Source organism: Apteryx mantelli, chromosome 18 (assembly GCF_036417845.1).
Source record: "Apteryx mantelli isolate bAptMan1 chromosome 18, bAptMan1.hap1, whole genome shotgun sequence".
Taxonomy (NCBI): domain Eukaryota; kingdom Metazoa; phylum Chordata; class Aves; order Apterygiformes; family Apterygidae; genus Apteryx; species Apteryx mantelli.
Window position 1 is genome coordinate 19660638 of NC_089995.1, and position 23325 is coordinate 19683962.

General features: G+C 67.8%; 1 protein-coding gene across 1 annotated transcript; it reads left to right on the plus strand.

The window, feature by feature from the left end:
* Positions 1 to 23035, plus strand: SLC12A5 (solute carrier family 12 member 5). The gene is made up of 27 exons (XM_067307452.1): positions 1 to 52; positions 8240 to 8334; positions 9004 to 9135; positions 9489 to 9635; positions 10326 to 10380; positions 11499 to 11629; positions 11844 to 12085; positions 12161 to 12372; positions 14210 to 14377; positions 15484 to 15582; positions 15810 to 15867; positions 16515 to 16689; positions 17244 to 17362; positions 17801 to 17899; positions 18015 to 18134; positions 18354 to 18458; positions 18817 to 18985; positions 20229 to 20424; positions 20564 to 20733; positions 20822 to 20953; positions 21173 to 21280; positions 21387 to 21509; positions 21592 to 21779; positions 22037 to 22051; positions 22164 to 22297; positions 22773 to 22883; positions 23023 to 23035. Exons 1-26 carry the CDS (start codon positions 1 to 3, stop codon positions 22862 to 22864), a joined length of 3336 nt encoding a protein of 1111 aa, XP_067163553.1. The 3' UTR covers positions 22865 to 22883; positions 23023 to 23035.
* The last annotated feature ends 290 nt before the right edge of the window (positions 23036 to 23325 follow it).

The following is a 23325-nucleotide window of genomic DNA, read 5'->3' on the forward strand; positions in this document are numbered from 1 at the left end:
ATGCTGAATAACCTGACGGACTGCGAGGATGGTGATGGGGGTGCAAATCAAGGTAAGGAGAGCAGCCCTTGGAGGGGCAGGGGAGCATCAGTGCTGAAGGGAGAGCTGGGTGGCAGGGGGGCAGACCTCCCCCTGCCCGGGCACGGCAGGATTGGCCCCGCATGCTGTTCAGATGATCAGCAAAGCCATAGTCATGGGGATGCGGACAGGAATGTCGCGTTCATCACTGTGCGTGGCAGCAGAGGCAGCCTTGCGCCCGATCCGGGCGCAGAGAGCTGGAGGTCGTGCGCCAAGCACGGGGAGGGAGCTGCTGCAGCCTCCGGCCCCCGCAGCCCGAGCCGCGGAGCGGCTGGAGCCCGGCAGGAGTCCCCGCCACCGCCGCGACCGGCCGCCCCGGGCGGCTGCCGTTGTGCCGAGCCGTGAGCGCCGTGGCGGCGGGGGCCGTGCGGTGCCCGCGCGGGACGCCGGCCCGGCTGTCCCCACGGGTCTGCGGCATGCGGCGCCGGGGCGGGCGGCCAGCGCCTCCGCGCCGCTCCCGCTCCAGGTCCCGCTCCCGGTCCCGTTCCCGCGCTGCTCCCTTCCCTGCGTCCGGCCGCTGCCCCGGAGCGTGGGGTCCCGCTCCCGGCCTCCGCGGCCGGGGCTGCGGATAACGACAACGCGGCGGGGCAGCGGCGGGGTGCGCTGAGCCCGGCACGGAGCCGCTGCCGGGAAAAGCGCTCTCGGGCGGCGGCTGCGGTCCTGCGCCCCGGGGCGCTCCCGGGGGAGCCGCGGGGCTGCCCGCACTGCGCGGCCCGGTGCCCCCTGGGGGAAGCGCAGCGAGGGGCCCCCGCGACCCGTGCACCGGCCCGCTCCCGTACCCGGCCGGGCTGTGCCGGTGCAGCGACCCCTGCATGAGCCCCCGGCCATCGCCTCCCCCGCCCGGAATACCGCCCCCCACCCCGGCCATCGCCTCCGCCGCCCCAGCTGCCGCCCCGCAGCGCGGCTGCCGCCCCCCGGCCCCAGCTCCCTCCTCCCCCGCCCGACGGCCGCCCCCGCTCCGCGCCCCGCTCCGCGCCCCGCTCCGCTCCGTTCCGCCGGGGGCTCCGCCCGGTCCGGCCCGGCCGCCCCGCCGCTGTCCGCGGTGCTGAAGCGGCCGCGGGCGGCGCCGCTCGGGGCTGCCCACGGCCGCGCCCGGCCGTCCCGTGTCGCTCCGAGCCGGGCCGGGCCGGGCCGGGCCGGACCGGGCGGCCGGCGCTGCGGGCGCGCCGTCGGGGCGGGCCGTGCTGCAGCCCCGGCGCAGTGCAGGCGGGCAGGCCGCTGCGGGCGAGGGGCCGGGGGCTGCAGCCCAGTCAGGGGCAGTGGAGCCGGCAGGCCCCGGCAGCGGCTCCGCGGCTGTGGCGCTTTGGCCTAAATGCTCCCCGGGGCATCTCCTGACAGCCCAGCTGCTGCTGAGGCTCCTCGGGCCCCTGCAGGGACATTCGCAGCCCCAGGCACCCAGCAAGCTGGGTAAGTGCAGCATCCTCTTTTGCAGGTGTTTCAGTCAGGCGCAGGAGTGGGATGGAGCCAGGCAAATGCTGTGATGTGCTTGGGGAGACCTTCAGTCTCTCTCTGACTCCCCCTCACTCCCCTGCCAGGTCCCCTTGCCATATTCACTTGCGGGGTCTGTTGAGAACCCTAGCCAAGAGGGCTGCTGGAGGGCACAGCCAGATCTGGCACTTGCAGTAGAAGTCTCTGGCTGCCTGCAGTGAGGTTTTGGGCACAGCCACTTGCAATGCTTTTGCTCTTCCCTCTGCTCCACTGATCTGACTGTGTTTATTTGCTTGTTTGTACACGGTTCCACTCAAGGTCAGGGCTGGCAGAACTCTTCTGGGGGCACCTTGCCTGAGTGGGGGCAGTCTCACTGACTCACTGGCAGTGCCCTTCCCTGGACTCTGACTCTCTTGGTCCCATCCAGCACTAGGATCCATTCTGCTCATTGCATTTCCATCCCAGCAGTGCTGGGCTGCATGGAGACAGGCATATCTGCCCTGCTGCTTGCAGGCTGCATTTCTGGGGTCTGACTGGAAGGTCGGACATGGTGCCATTAGAGATGGACCACACAAATCTTCCCTGGAGCTGGTCCTGACTGGATGGTCCCTTGTGGGCCTGAGGATGCAGGGCTGGAGGAAATCGGTGCCTTTGTGGGGCTGGAGAGAGCAGTGGAGTGCGTGCAGGAGAGATGCACTGCAGGGCCCCCCTCCCCCTCCATTCTGCACTGTGCCGAGGGTGGGGGGGCTGGAGAACACTCCCAGTGGCTGCTGCAGGGCAGGCTTTTGAGTCCCCTCACCCTGCCAAGGGTCTCACAGAGCTCCCTGCACAGGGTGTGTCTGGCAGGGACCATGGACACCCTGGGCAGGGGGTGGTGGCTGAGCTGAGGCAGCCTGTCCCTGCCAGCAGAGATGGCCCCCACTCTTGCAGGTCCTGCACTAGCTTCTGGCCTCCCAGGGATTTGCTGAGACCAGCAGGGGAGCTGCTGAAGAAGCCCTTGGTGCTACTTATGCCGTTTCTAACCAAAAGGCCAAGCAGCAGCAGCCCTTCTGCCCATCCCTGCTCTGGACAGCCTGGCAGAGCTCTTCACCAGGGCTGGAAAGGCTCCAGCACTGACAGCTCTGCAAGAGCTGTGGCAGCAACAGACCCTCTAGAGAGGTGATGGGGAGCAGGCAAGGCTGCTGCGTGCAATGTCCAGGCTGCCCATTTGCACCACGCTTCTTGGAGTGTGGGAATGTCAGACTCAGCTCTGCTGCAGGCTCCTGTGCCTGTGCCCTAGGACAGAGGCACCTGGCTGTCCAAGGAAAGGAGACACAACGGTGACGGGGAGCTTTGCTGCAGCTCGAGTCCACAGTCATCTCCATGGCAAAGCTCAGGCTATTGGAGAAGCTGAGAAGCTGTTTAAATGCAGCCAGTCAAAGCGCCTGTGCTAGAAATCCTGAGCCTGCAGGGCCGGCTGATCAAAGAGAGGATAATCCTGGGTTTAGGAAGGAAGAGGATAGGTCTGAGGTAGCAGTTGGTCCAATTTGGGTCAGGCAGTGAAAGAATGCAACCCAAAAGGCCACTCAGTGTGCCTGCTGGCTGGAAGGGTGAAGTGCAGCCCTGGGGAAGGGCAGCATCCCACCCCACTGTTGTGCTGCACACCAGGACCTGGCACTGCTGTGTGCTCCTGCCAGCACAAGCCAGTGCCACGCCAGCCACCTGAGCTGCCTCTGGGCAGGGTGGTCTCTGCCTTGGCTGAAGGTCTCTGAGGGCCCTCTGGTCTCTCATGGGGCTGTCCTACCATGGGCAGCCGGCAGATGCCTCACCCAGGGGAGAGGAAACCCTGGGTCTGAGCAAACAGGCTGCAGTCCTGTGCAAAGGTACCAGGCACCCTATAATGGCCCCCTGACCATTTCCATCTGCCTCAGACACCTCCAGGCCCACAGTGCCTGGACCAGTGAGCATGCAGTCTAGTCCCTGTGATGGCCAGAGGGTGACAGAAGGGCACTGCTGCCTCCCCCCTACCAGGTGCTCCTGCAAAACGGCAGCAGCTGGGAGCATCAGCTCTGGGAGTTGTGCTCACTGGACCCTGTGTGGTTGCACAGAGCTGCTGGAGCCGTGGAGTGACCCTGGGGCTGCTCCTTGTAGACAGCAAAGGGCAGAGTCCCAGGGAGCTGGAGGAGGCTGCTTGCCAGCCAGTGCCATCGAATGCTCTGGCAAAAGTCAAGGTGCCCTGGGCTCCTCAAGATGAGCTTTGATGCATCCCTGTGGCCCGGGCACCTTGAACATGCCTGGCAATGATTGCACTGCTTCTCATCCTGGGGTTTGGCGGCTGGGGCTGAGTCAGGGCTTGCCGGGACCAGTGCTGGGCACAGGGTGCCCATCCCAGGCCTGGAGGGGCCTCGTGCGGAGCTGCGGGTGCTGAGCTCAGAGCAGAGGGCTGGCGAGTGCTTGGCTGGTGCTGCGTTGCAGCAGGGCAGGGGGACACTGATCTGGCAGAGCAGCTCCTGGGCAGGAAGGAAGGTGTCTGGTGGAGTGGGCAGCTGGCGCAGGCTTGCTGAAGTGTCCCCTGGCCGGGGGCTTGCCATGCTCGGTGGTTGCGAGGCAGCCTGCACTCGCAGGGTGCTGCGGAGGGGCAGGCTGGCCGCAGCTGGGCAGGAGCAGCCCGGCCGCCCCCAGCAGCAGCTCTCAGGCAGCAACTCTGGTTAATTAGCCCCTGAGGTTTGGCTGCCGGCTCCCCCTTCCCTCCTCCTGTTGGTGCTCAGTAGCCTGCACCATGTGAAGTGATTAGGCAGGATTTGGGATAAGGGACATGAGACTTCCCAGCCCAATTTAAGGCTGAGTAAAAAGCCATTAGGAGATGAAATTGTGGCAGTGCCACAGCCCTCGGGGCTGCCCTGCAGGGCGGGCGCAGGCAAAGGCCCGGGCTGCACTCCTGGCTGCATGGGGATGATTCCTGGCATCACCAGGGCCCTGGGCTGTCTGGGCACCACAGCCAGGATGGGCCGTGGGGTAGGGTTGGGGATGCCCCAGGCATGCAGGGTGGGAGGGTAACCCTGCTGCAAGCAGGATTATGCGATACCCACACCGGGGCTGTTGTTTCCCTGCCAGCAATCCAGCCGCGAGCCCTTCCAACCGCTGCAGCAAATTAAAAGGCCGATTCATGTTGAGTGATCCCTGGGGAGGGGGGAGGCGGTTCAGCGCTGGGATCGAAGCCTGGCACTTGATCAGCTCTGCTCCTTTCGTGGCCACCTTTCCCTGCCAGCCCGCAGTGGGGCTGTCCTCGGGCCATTGCGCTGCGCAGCCCCACGCCCATCCCAAGGCCCCGGCGCCCCTGCCCAGTGCCGCTCATCCCCGGGCTGCGCTGGGGCGGCTGAGGCATGGGCAGGCCACGACAGGTGTGGGTGACCGTTGGGTCCGTGGCCACGGTGGCAGGCGCGTTCCCACAGCCAGGAGGCATCGCTGCTTCGGTGCTGCTGGGCAGGGGCTGGCCAAGGTGGTGGCCGCGCTGGTGCAGGGTGGATGGGACAGATGCGGTCCGGGATGGGTGCATCACCTGCATGCAGCTCTGCCCACACAGGACACATCCTGCCGCGAGCTGCCAGGGAAGGGCTACACCAGCCCCTCTGCAGCAAAATGGTCTCAGGCGGGAGCCTGGAGCTTGCATGTCACCTGGGACCTCGCGGTGGTGGCACTTAACCCCTTCCAGGCTGTGGGCCCGGGGGAGCGCGGGGGCAGCCGTGGCCTGCCGTGGGCGATGGGGGTCCCTGCGGTCCCGGGGCGCCATCGCTGGCAGCTCTGGGGCACGAGGGCAGGTGGGCAGCCTGCAAGGGGGCTGCCGTGGGGCAGCGCGGTGCGGGCGGTCGCGAGCTGGAGGCGCTGCGTGGAGGCGCCGGGGCGGCGCGGTGCCCGCGGGGCCGGGACCCGTGGCGCAGCGCGTGTCGGCGTCGCAGGACTTGTTGCCGAGGGCTCGGGGCAGCACCGCGCGTTGGGGCCGGTTGCCGCTGGCGGGGCCGTCGGCGGGGCTGACCGCGGGGCCGGGGAGCCGGGAGCCCCGCGGCCGGGGCTGCCCAGCTGGGCCCTTACGTAAGAGCCATGAGAGCCGGAGCCGGAGCCGGGCTGCGTGTCCGCGCTGGCGCCGGCGAGCTGTTGCCATGGAAACCAGCCCGGTGATGTCGGCAGCCCGGTACCGCCCGGCGGGTGCCGGCAGCCCCACGCGGCGGCGGCGGCTGCGGGGAGCCACCCCGGGGACCGGAGCGCAGCCCGGCCCCGCGGCGCCGACCCTTGCCGCCGCTCACCCGCGGCCGCCTGCGCAGGGGCCTCCGGCCGGCCCTGGCTCTGCGCCGGCCCGCGGCGATCGCTGTCGTGCTGTGCCGCGGGGCCGGGGATCCCCTGCTGTCGGCCGGGACGGAGTCCCCGTTTGCACGGTGTTTGCTGAATTTCTGTGCTTTCCCGAGTCCCTGATGGTGGGTTTTAAGTGTGAGCTGGATGGATGTGCGTCTGTGTACAGGGCCATTACATAATGTGTACTTTATACAGCACGTTTAAAACAAAGCTGGACTATACAATAGTGGCTTGGCTCCGTGCTGACAGCTCCCCTCTTCAGAAAGTGTTAGCTGGTTGGCAGCAGGGCATGGACCGCACTTGTCCACGCGCATCTGTGGTGCAGCCGGCGCGGCATGGACTTGCCCGCGCGAGCCAGCCCCAGCGGTGGTGTCTTTGCCGGGAAGAGACGCCTGGCGAGCGGAGCCGGCTGTGGTGCGGGCTGGGCCACAGGGACCTGGTTCCCCCATTGCGCATCCTCTGCCGCAGCCGCCGAGGGGCTGAGCCACGGGTCTGGGCACTGCTGCCCCCGAGCCCCTCCAGCCGCAGCCTCTCCTCCACGGCCGCCCCGCCATCGGGACTGTGGCTGCTCCTGTTGCTTCGTGCCGCAGCAGCTCGGAGGCGCGGGCTGCTGCCAGAGCCGGAGGGTTTGCCTGTGCGTAGGTCGGCCTCACCTGCAGCGCTCGGGGTTTCACTTCCCAACTGGTCAGGAATGCCATGTCTGGCGGAGGAGATTGCAGATGATGAATCACTGCCTCGCACAGGCAAACCAGCTCCAAGGATCCCAAATGTGAGTCAACTAGCATGAGGCAGGCAGTCTTCGAGGGAGCCTGCCCGGTCAGCACTTTGCAGGGCTGTCCCGGGCTGCCACGGTTTGCGGGCGGCTGCCTCCTCCCCAGCTCGCGGGTGGCCCACGCGCATTGCCACTCCCGTGCTCGTGCGCTCGATGCCCTCCAAGGGCATCACTCTTGCTGGCTGCTGTGGCTATGCCACCGCCGAGGTGGCTGGCTGGCCCTTTGCCGCTGCTCCGCGCACTAGCGGGGCCAGCGCTCTGCTGCCGGCGCGGGCGCTGCGTCCCCCCAGCCCCTTGGGCCCAAGGGATCACTAAGCAGAGATTTTAATTCCACCACCAGAGCTCAGACCTGCTCAGACCCCGCTCCAACAGCGAGCCCAGCCGCGCCGCTGCAAGGGCAATGCAGCAGGCGATGCAATTCCCGCCTCCCCCAGGGCCAGCGTCACCCAGAGCCGCCTGGAGAGGGGCCAGTCCCCGGGATGCTCTGCTCTCCTGGCTCCCTGGGGTGGCTCGGAGGGGGTGCGGTGTGCCAAGACTCCCTGTCAAGTGAGGTTTCATTTGGTTTCCTGCTCGTGGGCATTTCCGAGCAGGGCTGCGCTGCGCGTTCCTCCCCAGCCCCCTTCCCTTCTTCCTTCACTGTTCACTGGCTCTGCCACTGCTCTGAGAAATGCGCCACTCAAACGGCATCCATGCTAGCTGCTGCTTTATTTCCACCCTGATTTATTTCTGCTGCTCTGCAGCTCTCTGCTGCTTTCTTTGCCATTAAGCCTGACTCCCAGTTTCTTCTGAGCGAAGTCATTAATGCAGCGAGCAGCCGTGGACCTTCCCCAGCGTGTCTGCGAGCTCTGCGCTGTTCCAGATGGATCTGCTGCCCCGGGGCAGAGCAGCGGCTGCCCTCAGTGGCAGCAGCCCCGGATGCATCCTCGCGTTGCGTCACGGGCCGTGAGGCTGCAGTCCCCGCTCAGCTCTCGCAGTGCAGCCGGGGAGCCGGGCCTGACAGTGCGGCCGAGGGCATGGCCCTGCAAAGGCAGGCGGGATCGTCCCATCGCCGCTGCGCCATGGGCGGCTGGGCGCTCCCGGGCTGCAAAGTGCTGCACGCGCAGCCCCGGCATGCTCGCCCCGAGGGCATCCAATGAGTTATTGCTGCCAGGCCTGTCCTTCGGGAGGGCCGGCTGGGCCGGTTCCCCCTGGATCCACACCAGTCACTTCACCTGACGTCGGTGCGGCGTGGATGCGCTCCGGCGGTCTGCGCTCGGTGAGCCCAGACGGTCAGGGCAGTGCGGGCTACCCGGGCCAGGCTGCCTGGGGCGGTGTGTCCCTGCTGGCGGTGGGGCCCGGACAGCCGTGATCGGCGTGGTGAGGCCGGCCAGGCGAAACACCAGCTGAGGCGCAGGGAGGCCACTGCCGTTGGCCCTGGAGCGGGTGTAAGCACAAGCCCACGGGTCCCCGGCAGCCCTTCCAGAATGGAGTGACCCATCGTGGTGCTGATACCACCCCATGGAGGCAGGTGCTCGTTCTGCAGGGCCGGACCTGCCCACCCGGCACAGTGGTCCAGCCGGGACCAGGGACCAGGGACTGAGGTCCACGGTCTGAGCGGCAGGGATGAGCGGCTCACCGCCGTGTCTGTGTCCACAGGCGATGGCAATCCCAAGGAGAGCAGTCCCTTCATCAACAGCACAGACCTGGAGAAGGGCAAAGAGTACGACGGCAAGAACATGGCCCTCTTTGAGGTAGGGCGAGGGGCAGGGACGGGATGGGTGGTCACTGGGGAGGGGGCGGCCCTGCAGCACCCCGGCCCGGGCCATGGCAGTGCAGCAGTGCCTGGGGTCTGCGCCCCATCCCTGTCCCCTGCACCGTGCCTGGCGGGGAGGGGAGTGGGAGCTGGCATCGGTGCCCTCCCTGGTCCGCCCGGGCTGGCCGCCAGCCCGAGGGTGTCAGGCGGTTGCAGCCAAACCCCATGTCCAGCCGGCTGCTGGCGTTGTGACCTGCATGCACCCGCTGCGAGCCCAGGACGCGGGATGCTGGTGACCACGGAGGCTGAGGACAAGGACCGCCGGCAATGGGAGGCCCGGTGCTCCCTCTGCACTGGCCGCAGGCAGGGAGCCCGGGCTGGGCAGGCTGTGGTGGGCAGTTGGGTCTGGGGTGGCAAGTCTTGCTTGGTCTCCGAGTGCACTGACACCTTCCTGTGGGCCAGGCGACGGCAGGGCACGGGCTTGCAGCCAGCGCAGGGCAGCGGTGCCATGGAGGCTGCAGTCCTGCTCTCAGGACGTGCTGGGGACACCAGGCTGGTGTGGGGTCAGCGCAGGGCTCTGGGAGGGACATCCAAGACCCTCCGTGTCCGTGGGTCCTGTCGGGATGCCGGGGCTGCCCCTCACCTCCCCGGGCTCTGCTCCCAACAGGAGGAGATGGACACCAGCCCGATGGTCTCGTCCCTGCTGAGCGGGCTGGCCAACTACACCAACCTGCCGCAGGGCAGCCGGGAGCACGAGGAGGCCGAGAACAATGACGGCAGCAAGAAGAAGCCGGTGCAGGTGAGGGATGCGCAAGAGCCACTGCCCCTCTCTCCTGGCCCGTGCATGTACAATCCTGATGCTGTGCTCCTGTGGACTGGCCGCGGGGGAGGCAGAGTCCTGTGGCCCTGCGGGAAGGGGAGCTTCACCCCAGGCTCCCGGCCGCTTCGATCCCTGCGAAGAGCTTTGCAAGAGGAGCAGGACCTGTTGTTCCTCTATCTGCTGCTGCCCGGCCGTACTGCATGTAGGGCAGTCACCCCAGCCCCACTCACATCTGCCCCAGCTGCTCCCCTGCCCGTCCCAGCACGTGGCAGCCCGTCTTGCTGGCCGAGTTGGGCTCGTGAGCCGCTGACAGCTCCACGCTCCCTCTGCAGGCTCCACGGATGGGCACCTTCATGGGCGTCTACCTGCCCTGCCTGCAGAACATCTTCGGGGTGATCCTGTTCCTGCGGCTCACCTGGGTGGTGGGAATTGCCGGCATCATGGAGTCCTTCTGCATGGTCTTCCTCTGCTGCTCCTGCGTGAGTGAAGGAGCCGAGGCTTCCCAGCCCTGTCGGCCCCGTCCTGGGGTCTGGGATCTCCCACGGGGTTAGGGATGCCCCAGCCAGGCTGATCTCTGCCGCCCTTGGGAACGGCCAGGCCTGTCCGGGATGTGCAGAGGAGCAACAGAGCTCATGGCATTAAGAGCCCATGTTCAGCTGCCCGTACGCCTGCACGGCGGGAGCTCCTGTCCCATTTAACCGCAAGGAGAAAACCTCCCGGCTTCACAAAGGAATTAAAAGTAAAACTGTTTTAATTGTGACCCAGATCACACCCGCAGTGTAGCTGGGGGGTGGTGGTGATGCCCGGTGTACTGGGACCTGCACGCTGGTGCTGCAATTAGCTGCCTTTTTAGGAAAATGGCCCTGCATGGAGGGTCGCGAGAGCCAAACGCGAACGGCCTCCTCGGCAGCCCGGAGACCCCCCGCTGCCCTCGCAGCGCTGCTGGTCCCTTGGAGGGGCTCACGGCCCCTTTGGCCGCGTGGCCTGGCCTGGCGCCCCCTGCCCATCCGGCACTCCCCGGGGATCCCGTGTCCCACCGCGACCCTGGGCAGCCCCACGTCCCACCACTGCCCGGGGCCCAGCTCTCCCCTCCTGCTCCCTTCCCTCCTGCCTGGGCAAGGGGGGGGGGGCTCTCTGCCCGGTGTCTGATGCTGCATTTCTTCCTGCAGACAATGCTGACAGCCATTTCCATGAGCGCGATTGCCACCAACGGCGTGGTGCCAGGTAGGGCCGTGTCCGTGCCCGTGTGTCCCTAGGGCAAAGGGAGCGGGCTCTTCCCCAGGCTGGGTGCTTGCGGGGAGGCCCCTGTGCACCCCAGAAGGGCAGCACCAAGCTCAGCAAAGGGTTTTTCCCAGAGAGCATCCTCCGCGGCTGTCCCTGCCCTGCGCTGTGCCGCAGGAAGGCAGGTGTTGCTGGGAGAGCTGCCCCCCCCCCGCGGGCTGCCACCAGCCCCGGCGTGGATTCCCGTATCCCCAGGACGGCGCGGAGCCGGAGCCTCCGTGCCGTCCCCAGAGCTGCGAGGTGCAGATGGCAGCGAAAGCCGTCAGACGCGGCTCCACCCTCCGCCAGACTGGAGAGGCCGCGGGGGAGCAGCTTCCCCAAGGCAGAGCCAGGGAGCGATGCCGGGAGGAGGTGGGGAGCCGGGGTGCTGCCGGGGCGCCGGGTGCGGGGGCAGCGTGTCCTGCCGCACCCCCCTGGCTGCTCTGCGCTGCACGGGACGGGGACAAGGACGGGGACGGGGCTGTGGCACGAGGGCCCTGCGGTGCTCAATCCCCCCGTGGCAGGAGCGGGATGTGAGGCGCCCTGGGGCTGCCCCGCTCAGCGGTGTGCGCTCTTCCCTGGCAGCACGGCGAGGAGCTGGGAGAGGGCCCAGCTGCGCCATCCCTGCTGCCGGGCTGCGCGGCGCCGGCACAGCGCTGACAGCCCTGCACAGGGTGTAATTAAAGCTATTTATCATCCTGCCGCCACGGCGGGACCATTGATCCCTGCCGCCGGGCTCTAAGGGCTCCTCTGGGAGGATGGAGCAGGCCATGGCCCTTGTCCCTGGGGCCCCAGCACCTGCCTCCGCTTGCAGGGGACACGTGTTCCCGCTGCCTTTGCTGAGCTCCCGGGGAAGCTTCCGCCAGCCCGGCTGCTCCCAGGCTCCTGGTGCCGGGGGTGGCCAAGCCCCGGGCCTGCGTCTGCTCCGTGCTGGAGCATGTGATGCCATGGGGGCCTGGGGATGCACCGGCCCCATCCCACCCTCTGGCATGCCCAGCAGAGCTGGCAGGTCCATGCACTGGGGATGGAGACAGGAGCTTGCGAGCCTTGCTGGGACCAACCCTTTGCTCTCTCCCCGGCAGCGGGCGGCTCCTACTACATGATCTCGCGGTCCCTGGGGCCGGAGTTCGGCGGGGCCGTGGGGCTCTGCTTCTACCTGGGCACCACCTTCGCCGGCGCCATGTACATCCTGGGCACCATCGAAATCCTGCTGGTAAGCATTGTGTTCCTTCGCTCCCCGCGCAGTGCCGAGGGCTTGCATCCTCAGGGGGCCTGGGCTGCCTGCGCTGCCCGACCTGGGACTGGCTCCTGGCCGCCCAGCGGGGAGGCCAGTCCTTGTAGTGGGATCAGCCGCATCCAAGACTCTTCCCTGGGTCCCCTCTGCGCGAGGCTGCTTGCCAGACAGCGAGGCTGTGACTATCTTCCAGGCCTACATCTTCCCGGCCATGGCCATCTTCAAGGCGGAGGACGCCAGCGGGGAGGCAGCGGCGATGCTCAACAACATGCGTGTGTACGGCACCTGTGTGCTCACCTGCATGGCCACCGTGGTGTTCGTGGGGGTCAAGTATGTCAACAAGTTTGCCCTGGTCTTCCTGGGCTGCGTCATCCTCTCCATCCTGGCCATCTACGCCGGCGTCATCAAGTCGGCCTTCGACCCACCAAGCTTCCCGTGAGTACCACGTCCCCGGGGCTGCTGCGGGGCCGGGCTCGGCAGGCAGGCTCCTGAGCGCCTCCCCCTGCCTAGGATCTGCCTGCTGGGCAACAGGACCCTGTCGCGCCACGGCTTCGACATCTGCACCAAGCTGGTGGTGGAGGGCAACGAGACGGTGGGCTCCAAGCTCTGGGAGCTGTTCTGCACCTCCCGCTTCCTCAATGCCACCTGCGACGAGTACTTCAGCATGAACAATGTGACTGAGATCGAGGGTATCCCTGGAGCCGCCAGCGGCCTCATCCAAGGTGGGCATGCTGTGGGGGCACGCGGAGGGGATGGGTGTGCCATGCAGACCCCTGCAGAGCCGCGGCCGGGTGCCAAGGCCTTGCACGCACGGCGGCCCCAGCTGCGGGGCCGGGCAGAGCGGGGGTCCAGGCCGGCTGGGTCGGTGCTGCAGTGTGAGCTCGTGCACACAGATAGCTGGCTGCTCCAGCATGCCGCCCCACGCTCCCTGGCCAGGGATTGTGTTGGCCAAATGTCAGTGCTGGGGCCTGTTAATGAGGGTGACAGGGAGCACAGGGCTAAATCCACCTCGCTGCCGCCCTTGCATGTTGCCACAGGGCTGCTCAGTCCCCTCGAGCACAACGAGCCGTGCTCACGTTGCAACGCGCCGGGCGGCGGGAAGGAGATCCTGCAGCCGCAGCACCGAGCTGAGCGTTACGGCCACTCTGTGCGTGTTCGGTGCAAGCCAGACCGCAGCAAGACAGCCCAAAAGACGTTCAAGGGCTGGAGGCAAATAAATCCTCCCTTTGTTTCCTCTTGGCCTTTGCAAGGCATGATATTGATCTGAGGTTTAGCGAGGAGTAATCGCCCCTCGGGGGTACTTATCTGCTACTGGAATACATGCATTAGGGAGCAGAAGTTATTCCGCAGCCGGGCCTGGAGAGTGGCCAGGGCTACAGAAAACCTCATGAATTTGCTGGGAGGAGCCATTTTTGACCTGTTTTTCTCGAGTTGCTGGTACATTTGCCTGGTGCACGTGCTGCATGGCTGGCAGCAGCGGACGATGCTCCTTGCCATGCTCAGGGGTGTTTGCAAGGACAGTCCATGGCGGGGGCCGTGCTGGGAGATGTTTGGAGCAGTTTGGGGACAGTCCCACAGCCAGGGCGGATGTCACGGCTCAGAAGCACACGTCCCATCAGGTGTGGTGCGGGGCAGGAGCTGGCGACGCCTGGGCAGGGCGCATGCGTTGCTGCCAGCCACGTGCCGCGGGGCAGCCGCTGAGGGGGCCAGGACGCGCTCCATGCTGTGCAAAGCAGAGCTCAGACCCCGCGCCGGGGCCGGCAGCAGCTCGGGACCGGCCGAGCGCTCAGTGCGGGTCCTGGTCCTCCTCCTGCACCCACTTCCCGCTGCATCTCCCCGTGCATGGAGGAACGTGTCCTTAGTGGGAGGACGAGCTGTGGCAGCAGCTGGAAGGACTCGGCCTCAGTGGGGGCTGTCAGCCCCCGTCTGCCATCAGGGACTGGTCAGGCACGTTGTGCTGCTGTGGGAAGGATGCTCAGTGCCAGGGGCCATCCGGACCCTGCTCAGCCACCCCTGTTGAAGTGCCCCGGCAAGGGCTGTCAGCCTCTTTGCAGCCGTGTCAGAAGCACTGGCTGGTTTCTGCTGCTCTAGTTTCTCGCTCAGAGCTGTGGCCGAGGCAGCACGCAGAGGGTGGCTAAGCCTGTTACATCAGCCCTGAACTCGTAATCCCATCAAAAACATTATCAAGTTACTTTGACATGATCCACTTTCCTTAAACCTGTGTTGATCAGCATTAATTATACTACCCTCTTAATTATTTGCTGCTGGAATCCCATGTCAGCTGCTCCAGTATCTTGCCAGGGACGGTGCCAGCGGCAGGATCATACCTGCTCTGGCTGCCCTGTCCAGGCCGGCCCAGCTGGGTGCACTGGCCCCACGAGCATCCTGATGCTCGGGTGTCCATGCAAGTCTGTGATGGGCTGGGGACCACGGCCAGTTGCAGGCGAGCAGCATGTGCATGCATGGCCACCTTGGGGCTGAGCTGTGCAGCTGCTGCCCGCACTGCTGGCTGCTCCAGCCCGTCCTCATGCCGCCCATGCTGGGCTTGCTCCCTCGCAGAGAACCTCTGGAGCTCCTACCTGACCAAGGGCGTCATTGTGGAGAAGCGGGGGCTGCCCTCTGTGAGCCCCCCCGACACCCCCCTGGACATGGACCAGCCCTACGTCTTCAGCGACATGACCTCCTACTTCACGCTGCTCGTCGGCATCTACTTCCCCTCGGTCACAGGTGGGCGCGCGCCGTGGGGCAGCAGCGCCGTGGGGCAGTGCTGCGGGGCAGCGGCGCAGGGCAGTGGCGGGGCAGCGGCGCGGGCGCGTGGCCCTGCACGTGCCGGCGCTGGCGCACGGCCGCCCCGCCGGGCCCACGTGCTGCCGCCACCCTCCGCTGCGCCCGCCGCCCTCCTTGCCGGGTGCCGGCGCCGGCAGCGGGGGCGGATCACAGCCTGTTCCTCCCGCGCAGCCTCCCGAGCTGACAGCGCAGCCCACCTCCGCGCTGACGTCGCCAGCGGCTCCCTTATTTATAGCCTCCCCCCGTGGGAGCAGAGCCCCCCTCCGCCCCGCCGCCCCGCGGGAAGGCTTCCGGCGCCCCGGGCTCGGCGCGACGCCGCCGCCGTCCCCGGCGGGAGCCGCTCGCCAGTGCCGGGCTTGCGCTGGGACGGGGCGCGCGGGGAGGGTGCGGCGGCAGCGGAACCGCTCCGAGCGCAGCCCCCGGCGCATCCTGCCCGGCGCGTTCCCGCCCAGCGCTCTCCTGCCAGCAGGTCATGATTTTACAGGGATTTGTGTCGCATGAATCATGCAGGCTGAGCTACGGGTAGCCGGTTCCCGCTGCAGGATCCTGCTTTGCCCTCGCTCCGGCAGCTGGGCTCGGCAGGTGCCCGCATCAGTCTCTGCTGCCGCGGAGCGTGGGCAATCCCGTGGGGCCCGTCCCTCGTGACGGCTGCCGGCGCCAGCCCTGCTGTCCCAGCCCGGCATCCCCCTTCCCAGAGCGCGGCCGAGACCCGGCTCTTTCCTGTGACTGCTGCAATTACTATCCCTGCTTGAGCTAATTAAGGGCTAATGAGACAAGTCGCATAAGTGAGTTTTGAGACTAATCCTTGAGCAGCCTCAGATTCCGGGTCAAGTGAGAAAGTGCTGGCGGGATGCAGGGAGTGGGCTGGGAGGGACCGGAGCCCGGCAGCACCTGCACCCCTGCACCGCCGGGCACTCGGACACGGCCCTGGGCTGCCCGGCCGTCCCTGGGCACCCGCAGTGCCGAGGCTCCGGCTCATCTCTGCCAGCCGGGAGCTGTCAGTGGCCCATGCCATGGCCCCCCTGGCACCTGCCCTCTCTCCTCAGGGATCATGGCTGGCTCCAACCGCTCGGGAGACCTGCGCGACGCACAGAAGTCCATCCCCACAGGCACCATCCTGGCCATCGCCACCACCTCAGCTGTCTGTATCCTTGTGGCGCTTGGCTAAGGCGGGTGCGGGTGCGGAGGATGGCCGGGGCTGCAGGGCAGAGCAAGGCTCCAGAGGGCAGCGAGGGCCGTCGGGGAGCCGGGTTTGGGAGAGGGGCTCTGCTGCCCGTCCGGGGGCTGCACAGCACCAGGGCCGGAGTCCGGCCGGGGCAGGACTGGGCGCGGGGGCTTTGCATCGTCCAGGCTCTCCTTGACCGCGTGGCAGACATCAGCTCCGTCGTCCTCTTCGGGGCGTGCATTGAGGGGGTTGTCCTGCGAGACAAGTGAGTGCCTTCGTGGAGGCCAGCCCCGAGGGCAGCGGGGGCACAGGGAGCCCCGGGGAGGTGACCCTACGGCGGGGCCAGGCTGGGCAGAGCGAGCTGCGACTGGGAGCAACCGGGCTGGTGGCGGCGTTGGAGGGATGGGATGGGATGGGATGCAATGGGATAGGATGGGATGGGATGGCACTGGGACTGCCGCAGCAGGATGGGAACAGGCTCTGGGGGGTCTCCGGCTGATTTGGGGGGCTCGTGTGCCTCCCCGTGCCCCCAGGTGCAGGTTTTGCGGCACCTTGTCGGCAGGTCAGGCTGCTGGCACGGTGCGGCGCCTATGTAGGGCACCCGCTGGCCACGTGCCGCGCTGACACTTCTGGGTCGCCAGCACCAACACAGGCTGGATCCAAGTCGCACGCAGCCTTAATTGGCCCCTTCTTGGCACAGGCAATAGGGACCCCCGGGCCCCCACTTGCCCCGGCCCATGGGAGCCGGCTGGGATGGCCCTAGAGACCCCTCGCCCCCACAGCGCTGGCGAGGGGCCGGGGGCTGGAAGCAGCCAGGGCAGAGCAACCCCCGCTCTCGCCCTGCCGCAGCCGTCCCATCGGGGCTGGGGCTCGGCCACCGCCAGGGCCGTGGGTGATGCCGGTACCCTGCAGGTTTGGCGAAGCCGTCAACGGGAACCTGGTGGTGGGCACGCTGGCGTGGCCGTCCCCGTGGGTCATCGTCATCGGCTCCTTCTTCTCCACGTGCGGGGCCGGGCTGCAGAGCCTCACCGGAGCCCCCCGCCTGCTGCAGGCCATCTCCAGGGACGGCATCGTGCCCTTCCTCCGGGTAGGCATCCTGCACCACCCCCACCGTGCTCCTGAGCTCCGGCGGCGCCTGGCCAGACACCAGCACCGCCGTGGCCAGCGGGGGACGGCGTGGACTCCGCGGGTGCCCGTGCTCTCCCTGCTGTGGCATGCCCTCGTCCTGCTGCAAGTGGCGCTGATGGGTTCGGACGTGGCACGTCATGGGGAGGAGGGTGCTGGGAAAGGTCGGGATCCCCCTCCCCCCTGCTGCCTCTGTGCCACTTAATATTTTATCCACTATCTGAAGACGCATTTTTCGCGGCCTCGTCTCTCCAAATCCAAACCGACAGCTCCCCCCCAGGGAAGAGAGGGCTAATTTTAACCTCACTCCCTTGTCCATGTTCTGCGCGTTCACTCGAGGAACGCAGCCTGCCCATCCAACACATCTGGACACGCATCCAGACACGCACCCCGGCTCCTGGGGGGCACCGGACCATCCCTTCCCTTTGGCCCCACCACCCAGGCTCTGGTCCTCGGGCTGTGCAGTGCCGACCGCAGCAGCCCTCCTAACGCATTCCTCTCCTGCCTCGCTCCCAGGTCTTTGGCCACGGCAAAGCCAACGGGGAGCCCACGTGGGCTCTGCTGCTCACTGCCTGCATCTGTGAGATCGGGATCCTGATCGCGTCCCTGGACGAGGTGGCTCCTATCCTGTCCATGTAGGCAGCATGCTCGGGCTGCGTGCACCTCCAGCGAGCGGCGGCGGGGCCCACGGCCCCTCGCACCCCGGCCGGGCGGGCTGTGCATGCCGGGCTCTGCTCCCGGGAGGGGGCGGGGGGGGGGGGGCCCCCACGGTCCTCGCACGCTCTGGGCTCCCGCAGCCCCGGCCTCTGGAGGAGGCGAGACCACGGGCTGCCCCGGGACACACCTTGGTGGCAGCCTGCTCCACACCCCCATTCCTCCCAGCCCCCCAGTTCTCCCTCTGGCCTGGTTTCCAGGGAAAACCCGGTGCAAAGCTGGGACCCCGGTGCCCATGAGCAGGGTCCGTCCGGCTCCGGCCACCCCCCGGCTCTGGGACGTGCAGGGGGCTCCGCCGCCGCCCTGGGTCCTGCTGGCAGCTGGGTGCACCCGGCTCAGCCCCCTTTTCTCCCCTGCAGGTTTTTCCTCATGTGCTACATGTTCGTCAACCTGGCGTGCGCGGTGCAGACCCTGCTGCGGACGCCCAACTGGCGGCCCCGCTTCCGCTACTACCACTGGTGAGCAGGGCTGCACTGGCATGCTGGGATGGGGCCGGGGATGGGGCCAGGGATGGGGATGGGGATGGGGCCGGGGATGGGGCCAGGGCGCTGACGGCGCTGCGCTCTCCCGCAGGACCCTCTCCTTCCTGGGCATGAGCCTGTGCCTGGCGCTGATGTTCATCTGCTCCTGGTACTACGCGCTGGTGGCCATGCTCATCGCCGGCCTCATCTACAAGTACATCGAGTACCGCGGGTAAGGGTGCTGTGTACCGGCCCTCGGCCCCGCGCCGCCGCGCTGGCCGGGAGCACAGACGCCACATGGAGCCGCATTTGGGGGTCCCAGTGGGCGCTCGGGACCCGGCGCGGCGCCGAGGGCCACGCGGCTCTGCTTGTCACGGCCAGGGTCTTGGCTCGGCTCCGGCCCCGGGAGCTGCAGCTCTCCGGTGACACTTCGTCCGCTGCTTTCCCGCAGGGCGGAAAAGGAGTGGGGTGATGGGATCCGGGGGTTGTCACTGAGCGCAGCCCGCTACGCGCTGCTTCGGCTGGAGGAGGGACCCCCGCACACCAAGAACTGGAGGTGAGGCCGCGGGACAGGGGGACACGCATGGGGCACCCCGGGGCTTGGCACAGCTCCTGACGGAGCTGGCGCCCGGGCGAGTGGCATGGCTGGGGGTGCAGGGCAGGCTGGGGCTGTGTGGCTGCGAGGGACCGGGGTGCAGGGGACCAGGACTGCGTGGGTACAGGGGAATGGGGTGCTGGGAACCAGGGTTGTGTGGGTGCAGGGGAATGGGGTGCTGGGAACCAGGGCTGCGTGGGTGCAGGGGAATAGGGTACCGGGGACCAGGGCTGCATGGGTGCATGGGACCGGGGTGCAGGGCCCCACGGGTGCCCGGTCCAGGCGCCACGTGGCTCTGACTGCAGGACCTTCCTTCCAGGCCCCAGCTGCTGGTTCTGGTCCGCGCGGATCAGGAGCAGAACGTGGTGCACCCACAGCTCCTGTCCTTCACTTCACAGCTCAAAGCCGGCAAGGGCCTCACCATTGTGGCCTCTGTGCTGGAAGGGACCTTCCTGGACAACCACCCGCAGGCGCAGCGAGCCGAGGAGGTGAGGATGTGCCGGCGCGCACCGGGGCCGGGCACCTGGCACGGGGACCCTGCTCCACGGCTGCTCGGGGCAGCGCTGCTCCCAGTCCGGTGCCGCTGGGAGCCCAGCGCCCTGGCTGCGCTCCCCACGGCAGCACGTGCTGACCTGGCGCGAGGCTGGTGTCCCGGGGCTGGCCGGGGCGGCGTGGGGCAGGCCATGGCTCCCTGCTCCACAGGTGTTCCAGGTGCCGATGGGACCTCCGGGCCCCTGCGCCCCACGCAGCACTTCCCATCTCCCGAAATGCCAGAAACACCTGGTGCAAGCCAGGCCCCATCCTGGCTCCCAGCCAGCCGCTGCAGAGCATGGCATGGCGCACCGGTGCGGAGCCGGCGGCAACCCCCGCAGCCATGGCAGCCCCGCGGCCACCGCATCCTGGCTTTCCCGTGGCCACCACCATGGCGTCGGGGCCACCACCGCGGCTGAGCGCGAAACGGGAGTCTCCCCGCCGGAGCGGCAGCCCCCCCGCACCTCCGCACCAGCCAGGCGGCGCATTAATGAGATTAAGCCCTCGCAAGCAAACACTTTCTCTCCCATGCAGACATGTTATAATTTCTCTGAGTAAATAATTCTAATTGCTGCCCTGCCGCCCGTCACAGCCCTGGCACGGGGACACCCTCCGCGCCGCACGGCTCAGAGCCGCGCGCCAGCTCAGCTCCCAGCCCAGAGCTGCCATCCTGCCGTGGGGCCCGGCACGCCGCATCCCACAGCCTGCACCCCACATCCTGCATCCCACAGCCTGCACCCCACAAACACCCCACATCCCACAGCCTGCACCCCACATCCTACATCCCACAGCCTGCACCTCTCGTCCTACAACCCACAGCCTGCACGCCACAAACACCCCACATCCCACATCCTGCACCCCTCATCCTGCATCCCACAGCCTGCACCCCACAAACACCCCACATCCCACATCCTGCACCCCACATCCTGCACCCCACAGCTTGCACCCCACAAACACCCCGCAGGCTGCACCCCTCATCCTACAGCCCGTGCCCCACAAACACCCCCACACCCTGCAAGCACCTGGCACACTACACTCACATCCAGCATCTTGCACCCTGCACCCCCAAACAGCACCCTGCACCCCGCACCCTGCCTGGCAGGGGGCACCTGCATGGACCGGCGCTGCATCTCCTGCGGGTGCCCATCCCCGCGGCCGGTGTCCTGCCGTTGCTGACTGTCCCCTCTCTCCCACTGCCAGTCCATCCGCCGGCTGATGGAAGCGGAGAAGGTGAAGGGCTTTTGCCAGGTGGTGATCTCCTCCAACCTGCGCGATGGCATGTCTCACCTCATCCAGTCCAGCGGGCTGGGCGGGCTGCAGCACAACACGGTGCTCGTGGGCTGGCCCCGCAGCTGGCGCCAGAAGGAGGATCACCAGACCTGGAGGAACTTCATCGGTAGGGACGCGCGGAGCTGGGCGGGCGCGTGGACCCCGGACCGCCCCACGCCCACGGCGCCCCAGCTGTGCCGGGATGGGGCTGCGAGCACGTGGCGGCCCCGGCCGTCCACAGCCATCGCGGCCCCTTCCCCTTCCAGAGCTGGTGCGAGAGACCACGGCCGGGCACCTGGCCCTGCTGGTGGCCAAGAACGTCGCCATGTTCCCGGGCAACCAGGAACGCTTCTCCGAGGGCCACATCGACGTCTGGTGGATTGTCCATGACGGTGGGATGCTCATGCTGCTGCCCTTCCTCCTGCGGCACCACAAGGTAGCTCTGGCACCGCGGGCTGTGGGCCAGGGGACGTGGGGCCGGGCTGTGCCCCACCGCGCCGTGCCCACACCTCCCTCCCTCGCAGGTATGGCGCAAGTGCAAGATGCGCATCTTCACGGTGGCGCAGATGGACGACAACAGCATCCAGATGAAGAAGGACCTGACGACGTTCCTGTACCACCTGCGCATCACCGCGGAGGTGGAGGTGGTGGAGATGGTGAGGGCCAAGGGGGCGCGTGCTGTGCTCTGGGACGCAGGAGAGCCAGTCAAGCCCTGCCGTGGGGACATGCAGCACCATGAGGACAGTGCTGGGGGACATGCAGCACTGTGGGGACACACGGGGCCATGCAGGGTTGCAGGGACATCTGGGCCAGGCTGGGGAGCAGGGGGAGCTGCCGGCCAGGCCCTGAGGTGTCTCATGTCTCCCGTCCTGCAGCACGAGAGCGACATCTCTGCCTACACCTATGAGAAGACCCTGGTGATGGAGCAGCGCTCCCAGATCCTCAAGCAAATGCACCTCACCAAGAACGAGCGGGAGCGGGAGGTAAGGCCGCAGGCAGGCGGTGGGACCCTGCCCCTGTGCTGGGCTCCCTGCGGCGGGGGTCGTGCCCGGCCCTGACCCTGCCCTCGCTGACCCCGTCCCCGTGCAGATCCAGAGCATCACGGACGAGTCCCGCGGCTCCATCCGGCGCAAGAACCCGGCCAACACGCGCCTGCGCCTGAGCGTCCCTGAGGAGCAGGTCGGCGACGGCGAGGAGAAGCCGGAGGAGGAGGTAAGGCTGCGCGCGAGGCGGGTCCCGGGCCAGGTCTGCCGGCCCCAGCCCTGCACACTGTCGCCCACCTCCTCTGCCGCAGGTCCAGCTCATCCATGACAAAAACGCCACCACCTTCTCCAGCAGCTCCCAGTCCCCCGGCGACGAGGGGGAGACAGCCCCGGAGAAGGTGCATCTCACCTGGACCAAGGAGAAGTCGGTCGCCGAGAAGAACAAGAGCAAGAGCCCCGTCAGCCCCGAGGGCATCAAGGACTTCTTCAACATGAAGCCGTAGGGCCCTGCGCACTGCCGCCCGTCCCACCCCCTGCCCGGCCGCGTCCTGCCCGGAGCGGCAGACCCCAGCTCCGTCCGCACGCGAGCAGGGGCTGGCAGCCGGGAGAGCGGGGAGCGCGGCGGGGCTGCGCGCGGCGGGGCTGGTGGGGGCGGCTGGGCACGGCCGCGCGGTGCTGCGGGACGCGGGCACGCGCCCCGTACTCACCTCTGCTCTCTCTTTCCCTCCTCGCCGCCGGCGCCGCCGCTCCTGGCAGCGAGTGGGAGAACCTGTAAGTGGGGTTTGGTGTGGGGCCGGGGGGGGGGGGGGGGCACGGGCTCGGCATCGCCCCGGGGTCCCGCGCGGGCTGCGCCCGGCCCCGGCCCACGTGTGCCGTCCCCCAGGAACCAGTCCAACGTGCGGAGGATGCACACAGCCGTGAAGCTCAACGAGGTGATCGTGAAGAAGTCCCAGGATGCCAAGCTGGTCCTGCTCAACATGCCGGGGCCTCCCCGCAACCGGAAGGGGGATGAGAACTGTATCCTTCCCGCGTGCCACCGCCGTCACCGCCGCCATGGGGCTGGCCGGGACCCTCCTGGGGGGCTGGGGGCCGTGAAGCCCCCCAGGCTGGAGGCGCTTGCACGTGCTGCAGGGTGCTGCTCCGGCACCAGAGCCCGGACGCCCCGGCACCTCCGGGCTGGCTCTGACATCTGCAGCACCAGCACCAGCCACCCTGGCTGGCCAAGGTGCCGCCGGCGCTGGGGCCATGCGCGATGGCACCAGCACGCATGGGATGCAAAGCCGCCTCGGGCAGTGGTGTGTGGGTTGGGCTCAGCCCCCTTTGCACGGAGATGGCCCTGCTCCCCTGGCCCATGCGTGATCCCCGTCAGCGCGGAGCCCGGCACCAGCCTCGTGTCCCGCACGTTCCGTCCTGGGACAGGCAGGTTCCCCTGCAGCACCCCCCGGCTCCTGCCCCGCTCCGGCCCGGCGTTCCTCCTTGACTGCGGCACCAGACATGGAGTTTCTGGAGGTGCTGACAGAGCACCTGGACCGAGTGCTGCTGGTGCGCGGCGGGGGCCGGGAAGTCATCACCATCTACTCCTGAAACGCGGCGCGCCAGAGAGGTTTGTCTGCACCCCGATCGCCCCGCCGCCCCTTGCACCATGCTCCCCGAGGGGGAGGAGGGAAGGCCCAATGGCAGTCGGTGCACAGAAGCGTCACCTGGCTTTAGCCGTGCCCCTGACCTCTCCATTCGAACTGCAGCACCAGATCTTCCGGGAGCATCCAGCACCAGAGCAGCTGTTCCTCATTGCAACACCACAGCACTGCTGTCCTTGTTTATATATAAATATATACAGTGTACCGTGGACTGAGCACCGGAGCCCAGCGCTGCCACGCCACCCGGCCACGGCAGGGCTGCACCCGCCGGGAGCCCAGGCGCTGCTTCCCGCGCGGGACGGGCGCCCGGCCCCTCCGCTCTGCCCGCGACCCTCCGCGCCGAGCCTGCCCGGACGCCTTTGTGCCCTGTGCCCTCCTGCTGCCCGAAGCCTGCGTCCCACCTCCCGC

Bases quoted from the DNA above. Each gene is read 5' to 3' on its own strand.
- SLC12A5 (XM_067307452.1), top strand. From the start codon at position 1: ATGCTGAATAACCTGACGGACTGCGAGGATGGTGATGGGGGTGCAAAT. The intron at 14,378-15,483 runs GTGGGCGCGCGC...CTCTCTCCTCAG, and splicing joins CTACTTCCCCTCGGTCACAG to GGATCATGGCTGGCTCCAAC. The intron at 15,583-15,809 runs GTATCCTTGTGG...ACCGCGTGGCAG, and splicing joins CGCCACCACCTCAGCTGTCT to ACATCAGCTCCGTCGTCCTC.